General features: G+C 47.8%; 3 protein-coding genes across 5 annotated transcripts; 2 read left to right on the top strand and 1 right to left on the bottom strand.

The window, feature by feature from the left end:
* The first annotated feature begins 85 nt into the window (after nt 1-85).
* pabpn1 (poly(A) binding protein, nuclear 1) lies at nt 86-9,439 on the top strand. Of its 3 annotated transcripts, none has more exons than XM_003967808.3 (8): nt 86-230; nt 387-573; nt 3,539-3,647; nt 3,727-3,794; nt 4,231-4,337; nt 4,486-4,573; nt 4,768-4,919; nt 8,753-9,439. In XM_003967808.3, exons 2-8 carry the CDS (start codon nt 439-441, stop codon nt 8,946-8,948), a joined length of 855 nt encoding a protein of 284 aa, XP_003967857.1. In that variant the 5' UTR covers nt 86-230; nt 387-438; the 3' UTR covers nt 8,949-9,439. The 3 variants fall into 3 exon arrangements, with proteins under 3 accessions (XP_003967857.1, XP_003967856.1, XP_029698514.1); XM_003967807.3 differs by lacking the exon at nt 8,753-9,439 and adding an exon at nt 7,798-7,939; XM_029842654.1 differs by having other exon boundaries at nt 106-573.
* A 518-nt stretch (nt 9,440-9,957) lies between these two features.
* ngdn (neuroguidin, EIF4E binding protein) lies at nt 9,958-12,470 on the bottom strand. The gene is made up of 11 exons (XM_011607754.2): nt 12,392-12,470; nt 12,055-12,114; nt 11,918-11,989; nt 11,440-11,577; nt 11,270-11,354; nt 11,146-11,198; nt 10,933-11,035; nt 10,624-10,798; nt 10,382-10,535; nt 10,220-10,280; nt 9,958-10,079 (listed from the first exon to the last, which is right to left on the bottom strand). Exons 1-11 carry the CDS (start codon nt 12,410-12,412, stop codon nt 10,060-10,062), a joined length of 942 nt encoding a protein of 313 aa, XP_011606056.1. The 5' UTR covers nt 12,413-12,470; the 3' UTR covers nt 9,958-10,059.
* On the top strand, nt 12,397-15,709 carry cebp1 (CCAAT/enhancer binding protein (C/EBP) 1). The gene is made up of 3 exons (XM_011607759.2): nt 12,397-12,532; nt 14,406-14,690; nt 14,762-15,709. The coding sequence occupies exons 1-3, from the start codon at nt 12,530-12,532 to the stop codon at nt 15,065-15,067; spliced, it is 594 nt and encodes a 197-aa protein (XP_011606061.2). The 5' UTR covers nt 12,397-12,529; the 3' UTR covers nt 15,068-15,709.
* The last annotated feature ends 1,122 nt before the right edge of the window (nt 15,710-16,831 follow it).

The raw sequence follows: 16,831 nt of genomic DNA, 5'->3' as shown, positions 1-16,831 counted from the left end.
AATCCGGTCCGCTTGTCCAATAGCGACGTGGCGAACGTGGACGACGTCGGTCTGGAGCGATACGATGACCAATAGGACGGGGAGTTTCACGTCCGCAGTGAGCGAAAGCTCCGCCCCTGCTTCCATTTCTAAACCGAAGAACGCTGCCGCTCTCGTGTAGCTCTGCTTTTATACACATTTAAGTAAATAAACCCGGAGACCTGTTGGGTTTGGACCGCTGCGTAAAGTTAGTAAGTCAAACAGCCGTCTGTGTACGTGGAATATTTCTGAATAGTAACGGGGAGTGTGGCTAGCTGCTTTATTTGCTAATTCAACTTTAGCGAGCGTTGCCTCCGACGCTTTTCGCCTCGCCGCCCCGCTCACTCTACCCCCTTGTGTGTGAGTAGGGGCCTGCAGCGCTGATTTGACCACGAGGTTGGTACGGTTGGAACAAGGGCGATGGCGGAGTTCGGCAACGGACTGGCGGAAGAATCTCTCCTAGATTCTGATCCCGGACATCCTGAGCTGGAAGACCCGGGCGTCGGGGACGAAGAACCGGGATTAGAAGAGGGAGAGGCCGCAATTGAAGACCCGGTAAGTGAAGGGCATTGTTGCCGTTGGGAGGTCCAACATTACTACACAACACTTCGCGTTCAACACAGCACACCGGTTGATCCGTCGGCGGCGGGTTCGGCGAGGCTCCTTTCACTACAAATCGCGAAGTCACATGCCGCGCGTGATGGTGCCCCGGCCGGGTCGATACCGACCGCCATTGTGGCTCACGCAGTGCAGTAGAAATGGGTGGTGACATGCGTAGTGCCGGCAGCCATCTTGGCGCAACAGCGGTGCCAGTTTCTCTGCGCCAGTGAGAAGCTTGAATCATTGGGGATCCTCATCGCGAAAAATGAAAGAGGGGGATGTAGGAGACCGTTAGGGGCAAGACTAGGACAGGCCGCCATCATTTGTCGCCGCTGTGCGTGTCTAACCACTCTGGAAGGCCACTTACTAGCGGTAATAATCATTTTAACCTGTATCTTCTGAGCTATGTTGGCTGCTTTTACAGTCCATGTACCGGTGCGCACACATGTAGCCGACAGGCTAACGTTAGCCTACAGCAGAGGAAGGCTACCTGCTCTGGTGCGCTAGCTAAAAAAGATACGTGGTCAGGGGATACACGTTGCACGTATTTATCCCGTCGAGACCAGCTGGAGGTGACATAAAAGCGCTGTTCTGACCAAGAATTACGATAGTTACTACCGGGTTGCTAGCTGAATTTTGCGCTAGGTTGGAGGTGACAGGCGTGCATCTGATCACCCGCCTCTGTCGTTCGTGTTGGACGGTGATCGTTCTCCTGCAGCTGAGGTTCTGTTTGTTCTGCACCGAGTACCATTTAGCAGCACAAGCATGCATGCTGGACATTAAGGTTGAGCTCGCTGCCGGGTGTAGTCCATCCCTGTCGGGCAGGGAGACGGCGGCGTGCAGCGCAGGAGCTGGGGGCTGCGGTATTTGAGGGGCTGGGTTTGCATCCTTCACTGCTCTGCTAGGACGAGCAGGGTGATTGAAGGGAGGGGGGGTCGCAGGCGATTGCCCGGCGTATGCGACAACAGGAGGGGTTGGTTAACAGAACATGGTCTTTATTTTGTGGTGTTGATAATTGGTTGTTGTGAATGCAGCTCATGGTTGGAGGCTGGTGATCTGTTGGACTGTGGGGGGGATTTGATGGAACTGTACTGTGGGGTTAAAAAAAACAACAACCATGCAGTCGGTGTCCTGCCATGTTGCGATTCGGGGCTGTTACAGTGAGAAGAAATCCATGAAATGTTAGGTGTCTGCGCCGTGGAAGCACAAAGACCCATTATGTTGACTTGAGTCTGCACACACAACAACCGTGCTGGGCTGGAATGACTTGCACTGCTGCAGTGCACCACTGTCTGGGAATATGGGAATGTTCCAACGGGGCTACATTGCTTATTGTAACCGGTGACACAATTTCAAAAGACAGGCACCAACCGTCGCCCAGGCACTAGGTCGTGTCTTATATGTGCAATTCCGTAGACGGCTAACCTTGACAGGAGACGTCACCCCAAGGAGCTAAGGCACCCAAAAATGTAAGCAGGCATTTCTGTCCTTTTTTAGTCACAAGCAAACCTGAATCTTCAGGTCATCAGGTTAACGGCTTTCCCCAGTCGTGTCCTGTGCAGCAAACATACCGTTACAGCTCAGCCAGATGGTTTTATTGCTTTTATTGTAGAAGCAGTTGTAAAGCGGAGAGCTGCCGGATGATAAACCCAAGGAAAATCACGTCTCCAGGCAGGGAATCCCCCTGGACGGACGAGTTCATTAACCCGGCATGCCCTCGGCACCCCGGGAGGTTTCAAACCCAATCCGTGGACCCGTTTCCAAACCCAGTCGGAACATTAATTTCAGGCTAAATTGTGGTCATGATTTTCAGATCCTTTCAAAGGGCCAGTAGCGTTACGTTATTTGCTGTAAGCCATGGTTATATTAGCGATGCAGCGGTTCTCAGTTGTGTATTCTTCAGCACGTCGAGCCCGATTCATCGACACCAGCAATACAATAGAGGTAGGGCGGCGGTAATACTAGAAAAAAGCACACCGAGACCCCAAACCCCCACCAAGCTGGTTCTATCTCCACATAATGTGACACACCCATAGTATATCGTATATAGGTAGTAGGCAGTAGTGATACATAACCTCAAAGGGCCAAAGTCCCTCCAAAATCTAGAACACCACCAACATTTATTGTTTGGCGTTTTCTGAAAAATTCCTTAAACTCAGTTTAACTTCATGTTATTCTGCTTTAATCAAAATAAAAGTCTGACTGTCACGTAAACGCCATCGCGGGGGTTCCGATACACCCGAGGATCCTTTATGATCCTTGGCCTTTGTTCTTGGAAGATCAAGGTCCAGGTCTCTTTGATCCTTTGATCATCAGCTTGCTTTTTAGCCCAGTATTTGTCCAGTCTTGCTTATTCCGGTAGCATTTCAACTGCGATTCTCTGTGTGCCGGTAGCAGGAGCTGTTGGAGCTTAACCTGCAGAGCTTTCTCAAAGCGCTTATTAAAACGCGAGTTTCCACGCGTCTGATGCGACATTGCTCACGCACACCGTGATACCTGCACACCTTTGAGTAACTCGATACTTCACAACAATTCAGCATGGCGAGCGAGGTGGTAAGAGAAGCTGCGCCGCTGCCTTTAGAGTCTACCGAGTGGGATCAGTTCGACTTCTTCGCCGACCACAATGATGAAGAAACGCTATTTGTTCATGGAAGATTTGCTGTAAGCATCGCTTCACACTTATAACCTATGTAGACCGAAACACTTTAAACATGAAGAATCCATCAAGGTTGAAGGGGGACACACTGCTAGCCTTGTTTTCCTCTTCCTTATGGCCTAGAAGGTCTACATTCGGTGGTGTTTTTCACACAAAACAGGAATATAGTTTTTCTCCAAGTAAACTGCCCAAATCAGCACAACCCCTTTAAAAATAATGATTAACCAGGCCGCGGCATTTTAAATTTGATGTTCTTGTTTGCAGGAACTGGAGGCTATCAAAGCTCGGGTAAGAGAGATGGAGGAGGAGGCCGAGAAGCTAAAGGAACTCCAGAACGAGGTGGAGAAGCAGATGAACATGAGCCCCCCACCAGGTGTGTCTCTGTCAAGAATGTCACGCGTGCACTTTTCACACGAACCAATCAGAACTTCTGTCCATGCTCCCGTGTGCAGTTGGCCCCGTCATCATGTCCTTCGAAGAAAAGATGGAAGCAGACGCGCGATCAATTTACGTTGGAAATGTGAGTAAAAGGTCAAATTCTTTCAGATGTGACGGGAAGCAAAAGGGCGGAGCTGCAGTTTTTAGCCCATCGTAACCTCCCCAACATCACTTCCGAGCTGTGTTTGTTCACGCATGCCTGATCTTTCTTGGCCCGAGAACACAAACGTCAGGTGGTTTTATCCAGGCGTTTGTCGTCATTTATGGGCGGAGCTGTTCGGTCCTGCCTGAGATTGTTTCCTGGGATATTCCGCTTCATTGGGGCAGGTGTGACACCCGCGCTCTGCTGCTGGAAACCACTTAGTGGGCGGGACAAACGAGAGAAACTGGCCGAATGTCTGGCAGTGCGTCGCTGGGAGTTCTGGGGGTTAAACAGGATCATAAAAGTGGTTGAGTCTCTCTCTTGTGCAGACACGGCGTTGGTTTTTCCCGCGTTTCACGTGTCCTCCCTTCTTCAGGTGGACTACGGTGCCACGGCGGAAGAGCTGGAGGCTCACTTCCACGGCTGCGGTTCAGTAAACAGAGTCACCATTTTATGTGACAAATACACGGGGCATCCCAAAGGGTAAGAGTTGGCTTTATATCGCACAGTTTCGGGACGACGTGAGTCGCTCCACGGGTGGTCATTATGTATGTTGACAGTAGGTGCGGCGACAGAACTCGCTCTGCCTCTGCATTTAATCAGTATTGTGGCACGCAAACATTTTTTTCAGGTTTGCCTACATTGAGTTTGCAGACAAAGAGTCTGTGCGGACAGCCATGGCTTTGGACGAGTCTCTGTTCAGAGGACGGCAGATAAAGGTGAGAAGCTCACACGTTGGCCGCTCTGAGCTCCGGTATCGCATCCAACCCATGTCACAAAGGGGCGGGTGTGCATTGGGTCGCGACCCTCTCGCTCAGCCAGACAGTTAGCAGCCCGTCTTGATATCGGGCTGGATGGACGGTTCCCAAACCAACACACAACTCAGTTTTACGCCGTTCTGGGTGTTTTGCAGGTGGTTGCAAAGAGAACAAACAGACCGGGTATTAGCACCACAGACCGTGGCTTCCCACGAGCCCGGTTCCGGTCACGGGGAGGAAGCTTCTCGTCGCGTGCACGTTACTACAGTGGCTACACGCCACCCAGAGGCAGAGGACGGGCCTTCAGGTGAGCGCACGCGCGGCACACGGCCGTTGAGCACGTTGCTGACCATCACAATCCTGATCGTACACGTTTTACAGACTAACAACTCTGATACCTGCTTATAGGTGATACAGTAGGATCCTGAATATGTTGTGATTTCTGCTGTAACATTACAAACAGGATCAGATTAAACATGGAACGATCACACACAGAAATGGTTGAGTAGAAGTGGTCTGAACTCAGACCTAACATGTCAGAATAGTGTGTAGCACATCCACGCGACAAAGGTGGTCGACAGCATCTTTTTATGTTGATTACTTTAAGGATGAAAGTTCTGTCTTTAAGGGGCGCGCATGTCATGATGGTGCGGGGCCATTGCATGCTCCATCATACAGCATTTCAACCCGGCTGAACGGACTCGGCTCCCATCAACCTTTTCTTTAGCTGCGGTTCATCCGCCATGTTTGTGTTGGTGCCAGTGGTGAACTGAAGCCGGAAGTGGGAGGGAATGTCACCCGTCGAGTTTTTAGCCGCGCTCCCAATGAGTGATGGGTTGAACTCTGACCTTTTGAACAACAGGAAAAGCCCCTCTGGGCTTGTGATGTGCTGCTCTTTCCCGGTCAGTCGTGGTCTCCAGAGGCGGCGTGGTCACCGCTGTCCTCTGTTTTGGCGTTCCGACTGAAATGAGTTGAGGTTTTTGGTCGGCTCTGAGTGAAACGGCAGCGTTTATATCAAATAGAGGATTCAGATTTGACGCTTGCGTCGCACATTTACAGTGAGACTTTTGAAACTGCTGCTGGATCCTTCTAGATTTTGAGATTTTTACCATGATTTCTGAGCAGATACGGAGATTTTGATCACCCTACAAAGAATGTGGGAGGGTTTCGTATCAGCTTTCCCTCGTTACCACAGAAGCTGAAGCCGATGGAGCTCTCTGAGTTTTAAAGCCAAACCTTTTTGTCTCGCTTAATTGTTTAATTGTTGCTGCTTCTGTTGTTGCCCTTGAGTTTGGAACAAGTGTAAAGCGATCTTTTCCCTGAAGCAGCTGGGAAAGTTGCGCTTTTTCTCTTTCTGCTGTATGAAAATGTCTGAAGCTGAAGGTCAGCATGTGTGTAATCGCTCTGTCCCGACTCCAGCCTCTCCCACACATACCAGGAACTCCAGCTCTGCCAGTTCACACACTTGACTCGACTCACGGCAGATCAGAACTCGATATCCACGCCTGAAAGGGTGCAGGTGTAACTGACGGGTGTGAGCTGAAAGACTGCAAACGGCACTTTTATTCGGCTTGAAAGAATTTGAGATTTATTAGTCTGGGCTGTTTTTTCAGTTCTGGATCAGACTAAAATAAACATCGCCTGCATATTTGTCTGATGATAAACTAGTTGATGGAGCCTGACGTTAAAGCCGGTGTCCTGTGGTCAGGTGCTGTATGTTGTGCAGGGTTCCAGGCCCCGGGTTTAGGACATGCTAACAGAGTTATCTGCTGTCTCCTCTGAGACGTGTCCCAGCCGCCGCTCGCCGCCGCTGCGTGTGCTCCCGACTGACCCGCGCTAACCCCCATCAGTTATTATGATCACAACAGTCTGTTTCTAATGGATATTAAAGCTCTCCCCCTCGAGAGATGCCCTCTCACTCATCCAGTTTTGTTCATTTCAAACGATGGTGACAATCATGCGTTATTTAGCTCAACAAATGTGTCCTAATTCGGAATATGTGGCCCGAATAAATCCAGTGTTGTGAACGATCTCTGTGCCACGTGCTGCCCAGACCTGTTTCTGCTGTAGATTCCTGCGAGGCGGCCCTGAAACCAGCCTCTTGTGGTCCCTGTAATAACTGCACGGCCCAGTTTCTGGCTCCCTCCATGTGCTGCCGCTGTTGCGTCTGCGTCTCTGATGGTTTTCACCGCTCAATAAGTGCGATTAGCTCAAAATTTCAGCTTCACTTTGCCGCCAGCTTCTGTCGGTGACTTTTCTGTGAAGTGAAGCCCATTATGTTACAATAAGCCGCGGCGCACTTGGACAGATCCACCTGTAGCTGCGGTATCCATGGTTACGGCTCTTGTCTGCTTGTGGTGGAACCCCTAAACACCATTGGTCAGATGATCTTCCCAGACTGGTGGAGCTAAAGCACAAACATCTTAACATGGCAGATGATGCTCATCGTTTAACTGTCATGTGACCTTTCCCCCCATGTTTGTTTAGAGCTGGCGTCCTTGCATGTTCATGACCACACACACACGCACGCACGCACAGCAGAAACGAGGGTTCATCACTGCAGCCTGACCTCAACATCTAAGCTAACGGCCACTGGTTTCACTCCAGTGACCCTTTTTGTGTTGCCACTGTATGTGTGCTACCTCAAGGTGGCGCACTAGTGGGAATGTTTGCAGCTTTAATCCACATGTTTGTGTGTCAGTGTGTAACGCTGCTGGTGTGAGTCCTCCCCAGTGTTGCGGTCGTGTGTGTGTGTGTGTGTGTGCCGTGTCTTGTTGGGGGTATATGTGTGGTGCTGTTTGTCCTCCAGGTCTTCCCCCACAGTGACCCCCCGAGGCAGCTCTCTGAGAGAGAGACAGAGAGAGAGAAAGAGGGAGAGAGAGTGCCTTGGCTGCCCCTCACACCCACACACACCAAACACTGATGGTCTGGAGATTAATTCTCTTTCCTCTCCAGACTCTTTTACTCTAACGCGACACCTTAAAGCTCCACACCGTTAAGACGGGGCGTCACGCTTGTGACCGCTGTCCTCAATCTTCTTCCCCTTTTCCACACCCTTTCCTTGTTCACACACTGACACACACACCTCCACTCCAGCATACCACACCAGGACATTCGTGTCCATCTTAAGCCAATCAGGAAAAAAAAAAAAAAAAACTCACCCTCTTTTTCTCTCTCTTTTCCAGGGGCCGAGGGCGAACAACATCGTGGTATTCCCCTTACTAAACACCCCCTCCCCCCACCCCTTAACTATCAACCATCTCCCCCTCTGTTCCCATTTAAAAGAGAAAAAAAAAAAAGTTCCTCCTCTTTCCCAACAAAAAAAAAGAAGAAAATCCCCGAAGAGTGAAAAAAGACAAAAAAAGGAAAAGGAAAAACTGCTCCTGGACAGAGAGACTGGCCGCAGTGTGCGATTGTGTGTGAGCATGCATGTGGAGGTTGATGCGGTCATCCCCGGTAAGGTATCAGTTGGCCGTTGAAGGGGGGGGGCGGTGGCAGGTTTTGGTTTATTTTTGTATTTTTTATTTTTTTTTTGAGGGACGGGGGGAGGAGAGAAGATAACGGTGTCTCAGGCTGCAGCTGTGTCTCCTTTGATCTGGCTGTGACCTCCCGCTTTCACACCATCACAAACAGCCCACCCACTCACCCTCCACCACCACCACCACCAAAAGCCCCCCCCAAAAAAAATCGAAAGTGGGAGGGAGGCGGCATCGACGACACCTGCTGTTTGTTTTAATGTCCCGCTCATGTGAAACTTCCTCCAGCTACAGTATTGCTTGTTTTAAATTTGGAGTGGTGTGTGGAGTATGTTTAATCCCTGACCCCCCCCCTCTCCCCTCCCCTCCCCTCCATCCTCCCCCTGTCTTTTGTTCTTTGCCCCATCCGCTCTCGCTCCTGCTTGGCTTTCTTTCTTTTTGTCCGGGGGGTGGGCTGGGCTGCTCGACATGCCGCCACTCTCCACCGCTCATCCCGTCACTTGACACGCACACGTGGCCGCTAGCGCTTTTTTTATTCTTTTGATAGACATCGATGTTTTTATTTGGTGGTCCTGCATCCCCCCTCCCCATCTCTCCCTCCCTCCCTCCCTCCCCCCCCTCCCCCTCCTCTCTCTGTATATTAGATCACTTCTTGTCGTTTCAGGTTTCAGGACCAGTGGAGGCTGACTACCCCTCCCCAGGTGGCGCCGGCCCCCCCCACTGTCTCCGCAGCGTCTCTCTCTCTCTCTGCTCCCGCTATGCACACTCACCCCATCCTGTCTGTGTGGGGGGGTGGGGGAGGGGGGCAGGGCGACCACAGGTCTGCAGCAGGGGGCATTTACTACAACAGCAAACGCTGACATTGCTTTTAGTTTTAGTCTCTCTTACACATGACTTCACTCACATACATGATCACACACACACACACACACACACGCGCGTTCAACATGCACCACAGCACACTGCAGCACAGGCGGCCGGCCACACGTTTCCATACAGAGAGATGAAGCTACATAAATGACAGGCAGGCAAGTTTGAGTGAGGAGGGCAGGAGCAGATGGGCGGGCGGGGGGGGGGGGGAGTTTAGGGGTGTGCAGCACACACACACCTTCAGGCTCTGAACACAACGTGCAGCCATGGCTCGTCAGGAAGGCTGACGAGCTCATGGCCGAGAATTGAACAGAGTGGGCCCCAGCTTTTAATTAGGGGACAGTCGGATGGGGTTTGTGGAGACTTTTTTTGAAAAGAGGGTGTGGGTTTGGAAATGTTTTGCGTTTTTTTTTTTTTTTTTTAATTTTTATTTTTAAGCCATGAATCTGTGAGTAGGGAAAAAAAAAAATAAAGACATTGTGTAAAAATGAGAGAGCCTGTTGGTGTTTTTGTTCCAGATGTTTAAATGTAAGCGCAGGTCCCAACACTCGAGGAAATCCCCGACATTAACACGCGTGTAATTAGAATTTCTGCTCAGGAGGAATTGGGACCCACAGTCGGCACCTTCCTTCACCTTCAACAGGAGTGACGTCACCATTTTGGAAAAATCTCTTCCAGTTCATGATCGTAAGGACGTTTATGATTATATAGCTTAGAATTCCGTTCAGGTCAACAATGATAAATCGAGGGCATTTAAAGTGTTCAACACTGGTCCCCAAAATAAAACGATTTAACAGACGTCAAATGAGGCCAAGATCCAAGGTACTGGTGTTTACATCAGATCAATAATCTGGCGCCTAAAGGACGTGTACAATTTTAGACTATTTAAAATGAGAAGGCACAGGCGGGATGCCGTCTGTTGTCTTGTGTAATACAGCTGGGGGCTTTGCTCGCTGCCTGGACGACAATACGATGGTGAAGCAAAATAAACGACAAATGTAATCAGCAAAGGTATTTTTATTAAACAGGAAACTGACATCAGCAAATCCTGAAAAAGGCAGAAGAAATCGGGTCATTTGGCGAGTGGGTGTCGTCTCGGGTCTATCTGTGCTTCTTGAAGGCTGCCGGAAAAACAGACACATTGTAAAAACATTTCATGAGTCAGTCATTTAAATGTAAACCTTCATGTAATTGAGGCATTTTCACAAGTGCGGCTCAGGCTGGTACAAGCGCACACTCGAGTCCATCTGAATGTTCCTACCTTTCCTTTTGGTATTCTTCTTCATGACTTTCTTCTTTTTCTTGGGCCGTGAAATTCCACCCTGCAACAATAAACGCGACCCGTTGAACTCTGAGCGGCCCGGACCGGCCCGTTTGAAACCAGACTGGAAGGCCCTGCTTTGTGACATCGCCGCTAGCTCACCTCTGCCCCCTCCCCTCCCGTCAGCGCCGTGATGTCACCGAAGTGTGTGATGCCGCTCAGCTGGCCGGACATGGACATCATTGCTCTTTTCCTGGCATTCTTTGCACGTTTGGGCATGCTGAGACGAACCATCATGGACTCCTCATAATTTTTCCTGCCAAATGACAACGGCATGAATTTAAACCCGTTCTTTTTTATTGTTTTTTAAAAACCAGCCTTCAAGCGTGCGTGTGACGAAATACCTGTGCAGCTCCTCGCGGCTGTCCCGCTCAGTCTGGAAGTCTCGCTTTTCCCGGATCTCCTCTGGAGCATCGCTGTACTGCTGCCTCAGCTCCTGGATCACGGAGCTCCTGAGCGCAGCTCGCCGCTGATGCTCCGCCTGAGCCTTCTTTCTGTCCGCATCCGTCATGTCGCCATCTTCACAAATGATATAAGGTTTAGGTCGGGGGAATTGGCTCTAAATCTACATTCAAACTTGCAGCTTCAGGTAATTTAAAATGTAATGACAATTAAGTCCAAATTCACAATATAAAAAAGGAAAGTAACGCTACCATAGTGCATTGGAGCAATCTTCGGTGGGATATATCTTCGTCCACTAGAGGGCGCCGCCTTCTCGGTCTTCTCCTCAGTGTCAGACTCCTCAGATTCGCTCAGCTGGTTTAAAACGAGATGGACATGTTCCACTTTTTGGATGCATACGGCTGAGAAATGACAGTGTCCCTACATATAGTGTCACAAAGACGGCGTAGGAAATTCATTTTTACTTTGCTGAGGAGATTTCCAGGATTGGGACGGAGCTGCAGTGGATCATTCTCAGCTGAAAAACACAAAGCTGAACCATTATATCGTGCAGATCATTACGAAAATAGCACTACAAACAAGACTTACCTAAGCTTCCAGTGACAGCTGTGCGAACCAGCTTATCAATCTGGTACTTGAGTTTATGGTCTATTGGCCGCATCTTCTCGAGGACCTATGGAAAGGAACAGCATGTGATGGCATCTAAGGAGGCAGCAAAAGAACAAACGATTGCTCCTGTATTTGTCCAATCGTCTCACTGTTCTAACTGTGACGATTCTGTTCAAGGCTTGACTGTCTTTGATTTGCTGTCCGTCTGTTTTGATGCAGATCAGGTGAGTCAGGTCTTGCAGGTAGAAGAGCAGGAGATGATACCGAAGGTCAAGGAAGGACAAACCCTGAGGATTAACAGTACAGTTGGACAGACAGCATCAGGATAGTCCCTCTTAGGTTGTAGCTGATCTCGTAAAAGAATACAGTGCAATTGTTTGATACATGTGTAGTTTATCAGTATCCTGCAGTAAATCAGGCCTCCAACTAAACCTGTAGGTTTGATCCAAACAGCAGGACTGTAGCCTAACAGATCAGTATGTCCTTGTATACAGAGGGAATTTTAAATTGTATAATAAAGTATAGCAGAATACAGTCTAATATGCACATCTAAAAAAGGAGAAGCAGCATTCTAGGAATCTAGTTCTGTTTATGTGACTTTACATCCTGGGATTGATTTCATCTCACCTGGGATGTGTGCAATCTTCCATCTTTAACTTGTTTGAGCAGTTCGCGGACATGGCTGGTAACTGAAACCACCTAAGAACACCGGAAACCAGCATTTCATAACAGACATCTTCACCTGCGATCTATAAAGTTCTTACCTGTTCCGTCAGAGCATTTAACAGCTGCACAGACTTCGGCAAATCCCTTTCTATCAAATCCTGTTGAAACACAGACCAGGAATCTAATCAGGTATCTACACGTGAGAAGCATTAGTGTAGCTGGAAGTCTTTCCTCAGCATCTACACAGTAAATGAGTTTGCTAGCAGCTAGCTTCCAACAGCACACCCGACCAAATTAAAGTTATTGCTGTTGACCGTCCACAAAAGGTAAATACGGCGCATTATAATATCAGCAGAGTGCATGTTGTTGATATATAGGGTGTAAAAATCGGAAATAGCGTTTGTACAGACAAATATCGAGGCAGAGCTCACTCACGTTGTCAACAGGAGCCGCCATTTTGCCTTCGCTGGAACATTGAACGGAAGCCGCAGAAGGACAAATGGAGCTGAGAGAAAGCGACAACGCGTTCTGGCCGACTCTCATTTGACTGAAGAGTTTGTTGGGAGCCAAGTCATGGTGAGTTATATCACTATTTATTTTGAACACAAATAACAGTTTTTCTTTCCTTTTCAAGCACGTCTTAATTGTGACTTTAGATATATTTTTAAAATTCATTTTATTTAAAAAAAACTAATTTTAGACGTAGAAGCTTGTATATACATAATGTAACTTACACAAATAGCAAGAGATAATCACAAATGAGGAAGAAAACATAAATATATCACAGACAATTTAAGTAGGCATGATCTTAATTAAGCTCTCCTGTTTAACAAAGTTTCTTTTCACCATATACAGATTAAACTTATTTATTTTACCATAAATATCCAAATGCATACATTTGCATCAATACTTTTTCTACAAATAGAGTAAATTAACGAAAGCATACCTAAAAATAATCATTTACTCTTGTCCTTACCTTGTGAAAGTCCCCTTTATATAGCGTGTCATATTTTAAAATTATTTCAGCTTTATTTTTACATGTTTTATTTTTATGTTTACATGTTACATGTGTAAATCCAGATTCACAACAGCTGTAAAATTATAACCCATATGTTCCCTTAAATCTTACATGTCTGAATAGACATCATTGTTTCATGTATCACACGATCTTTTAATGTTAATATTTGACTTTAACAAGTTCAAGCTTTGGGAATTATCCACACTGTTAATATTATTATTATTATTATTATTATTATTATTATCGTGTTATTATTAATAAATATAATTATGGTAATTAATATAATTAATAATAATAGTGATTATTATTAATAATAATAATAATTTATAATTTATAATAATTATATAATATCAATATTAATAAAAATAATAACACACTCTTGTGTTGTTCAATACAAATTAGCCAGTAAAAACAGTACACCAATAATTAAAAGCCATTCAACAGTTTAAAATAAAAACAAATAATTAAGATATTCTAAGATTCTTACACCACAGAGAACAAGGGGGTCTTCAGCCTTGAGTTAAAGGTGCCGGTCTAAGGTCCTCTGGAAGAGCTTCCGCAGCCTCGGTGACTTCATCTTTACCATCAGGACACTTAATGTCCTGGCTGAGAGCACAAGCACCTTGAACCAGCACCTGGAGCCAGCACAGTACTGACAAGTCCACATTTAGATGAGCGGTTCAGAACACGAGCAGCCGGCATCTCAAACAACTGCAGCCTTCAAAGTGTTTTCTTAAGTAACCCTGAGAAAAGGACATGGCAATAATCCAGCCTGGATGTGACAAACAGCCATCAACACAGTCATCAAGAGCCAGAGAGAGATGATCACACTGTTGGAATATTGAATTCAATATTGGTCGATTAGCTGCTAATAATTCCTCCCAGCAGCCAAACTTGTACTCAGCCTGGTTAACTGTTAAGTTAACTGGAGTTATCCAGTTTCAGCTTTAACTGATAATCCCACTGAACACATTATCTGACCCAAATGGTGCCAGAAAGAATACATGTAACACTGGTCCAAGGACAGAACCCTGTGGGACTCCATGTCACCGGAAAGACCTCCTTCTCAGAGGTCATTTCTCTCTCTGACTGAACCAGATTGACCTTTGGGATTATTCTTTTGCTCCATTTTGTCTTCCACATTAAAAAACCCCGCCAGGAGCAACGGCACAGTTCGGTTCACGGTGGAGACGGGGCGCTAGTGCAGAGGAACATGGTGGTCTCAGCAGACCAAAGAACCTTCTCTCCTCTGAGCACAACTCATTTGAAATTATCTGGAGGGGAGATCTCACTGAGATCCAGCGAGATCTTGCCGGTCTAAAACCAGTAGGATCGGTTATTGGCCTCCCCCTCTGGCCGTGCTCCAGCTGCATTTACTGAAGGTTGATCAGAGATCTCAAAATCTGATCCTTCTCTTCTTTGAACCCTCAGATGTCCGAGTCGCGGGTGTCCTCTGTCATCCAGGAGTGGGCATACCCGGGTCAGGGTCACAATCCTGCCCCGTCCGGCCACGTGGGGTCGTCCAGTCAGCTGCCTCAAATCAACATGATTCCCTACAGTCAGTCACAGGGCCTGGTGAGGGGGGGCGCCGATGACAGGATGGCCGAGCAGATGATGGGCCTGTCGTACCTGCCCTACCCGTCCTCCTGTATCAGCACCAGTCCGAGCGGCGGGAACCACAGCAACCAGCAGCAGAACCACGGCGGCGCACAGCAGGTGAAAACCCCCCGATGTGATGTGACGCCATGCTTAGACGTCACCGTATTTGTGCTTCCCCCCCCCTCCAGGACTTCTCTTCGTTCCTTCTCCCCTCTCTGAGGGTCCCTGCGAACAAGAGGTCCATCAACAAGGACAGTCCAGAGTATCGGCTGCGGCGCGAGAGGAACAACATCGCCGTGAGAAAGAGCCGGGACAAGGCCCGGCGGCGGATCATGCTGACCCAGCAGAAGGCCCAGCAGCTCCAGGAGGAAAACAAGAAGCTGCAGCTGCGGATAGGACAACTGACACAGGAGCTGGACACTCTCAGACACATCCTGTCTCAGCGGCACCTCCATGCAGCGGAGGATGGAGCAACAGAGGAAACTGTTATCTAGAGGCCGCTGCACGTTTTAGCCGGTCTTCACATCAGGCTGGAGGTCCACGGTTAAAGATACAGTTAAAGGAGACCATTTATCAAAGAAGATCCTTTCAAAGAATTCATCTACAATATTTATGTTGGCGGTTTCATAGTCTTTGTCCTCAAAACAATTGAATCTTTCTCACCTTTAGACAATAGGAGCTTCCACAATCACTGGGCGATCGGCGCCCTGTTATCGTGTATTCATCTTAGAATTTGGCCTCATGTTGCCACGACAACAAATGTTCGATAGTATTTTATTTAATCCTCTTTTATGGATAAAGGATAAAAACCTTCAGAGAGTGATGGAAGCTCAGATAATGATGACTGAACCTGTCGGGCCTGTCCTGGTTTATGGCTTGTTGTCGCCTGTATTTATGGCTGAATTTCGGGATTGAAACTGTGACGACGACACCTGTTAATTTCTTTCAAAGCTACAATCTCCTTTGTTGTTTTTGCTATTTTCGTCTTTTTCTCTTTCTGCTCCGTTGATCTAAATATTCAAAAATATAAAATCTCCTTTGATCCAAACCTGATAACAGAATTTCGTGTTCTGGAGAGGTTTTTTTTTTTGTTGTTGCTGGTCTGATTGAATAAAAGTTGCCTAATGGTACCTGAATCTTGTTGTCATTGCCAGCGATTATTGTAAGTGTTGTTGCTCAAGCGGCGTTGCACCACCGCGTGTGGTTTGTAAGGGATTTAAGGGGAAATCTAAATGTGTCTCTGGTTTAAAAGTCATTAAAAGAGCAGGAGTGGGGGTGGGGGGGTGTGTTTCCTTGGTCAATCTGAAGATTTAAGCTTCAAACAACTGATCCTATCAGACATCCAACAGATACTTTTTTACTTTTACAGATGAAACCACCAAACAGCGGTGGACCCCGCCGTCCTCTGCTGCTCTGCAGCTCCAGTGGGGAAACGTGGCGTCTCGTTCACCATTCGCCCGCAGAAACGGACGTCGTGCCATAGACGGTTGTGCACCAGCAGCTTCCCTTTGTGGGACGGGCGAGATTTCGACACAGCGGAGGACGGAGATGAGGAGCGCAGAGATAGCATCAGCGTCTGGGGCTGCAAAGGCCTTCCTGTGGCTAGGATAGCGATGAAGGGACGCAGAGATAGGAGGCAGATGGTGGCTGGGAGCCAGAGCCAGAACCAGAAATCATCCTTGGTTTCAACACTGTTAGATAACAAGTGTGAGAATCACGCTGTCAGATTTGAGGCGTTTGTAGCAAACAACCAGACGACTGTTAGCATTTGACACGGAAATGACCGGAACGGTTATAAAAATGCTGCTTTTACTGGGTTTCACATTGAGTTTAAACATGGCATAGCGGAAGGAACTAAAGAATGTCCTGAAAAAGTGTGTTTGAGGGGAGAAAAGCCCGACGACGCTCAAGCTAGCAGGTTGATTCATTCAACAAGGACTCGTCGGGGGTTTTACTGGCTCTGGTTGGTGTCGTTCAGCTGAAGTCACTATTAAAGGACAAATAAACGAGATGCAAATGTGTGAAGGCCCCACAGACATCTGTGATGTGGCAGGTTACCTGCTGTTGCCCAAGAAAATGTACGATTTCCGTCCTCAAAAACGACCCCTCGCACAAATGTGGAACCAATAAAATGATGCGCAATCAGGCGTAAACGTGTTCTAACTGTGTTATTAGGGCAGCGTTGGCAGGGCAGAGGCAGAGGGGGCAGAGGGGGCAGCGCGAACAAAGTGACCTTTTGTGTGACCATGTCTGTTGAA

Source organism: Takifugu rubripes, chromosome 10 (genome assembly GCF_901000725.2).
Source record: "Takifugu rubripes chromosome 10, fTakRub1.2, whole genome shotgun sequence".
NCBI lineage: Eukaryota > Metazoa > Chordata > Actinopteri > Tetraodontiformes > Tetraodontidae > Takifugu > Takifugu rubripes.
Note: the sequence above shows the minus strand (reverse complement) of the source record. Positions and strands in the feature narration are given on the sequence as shown.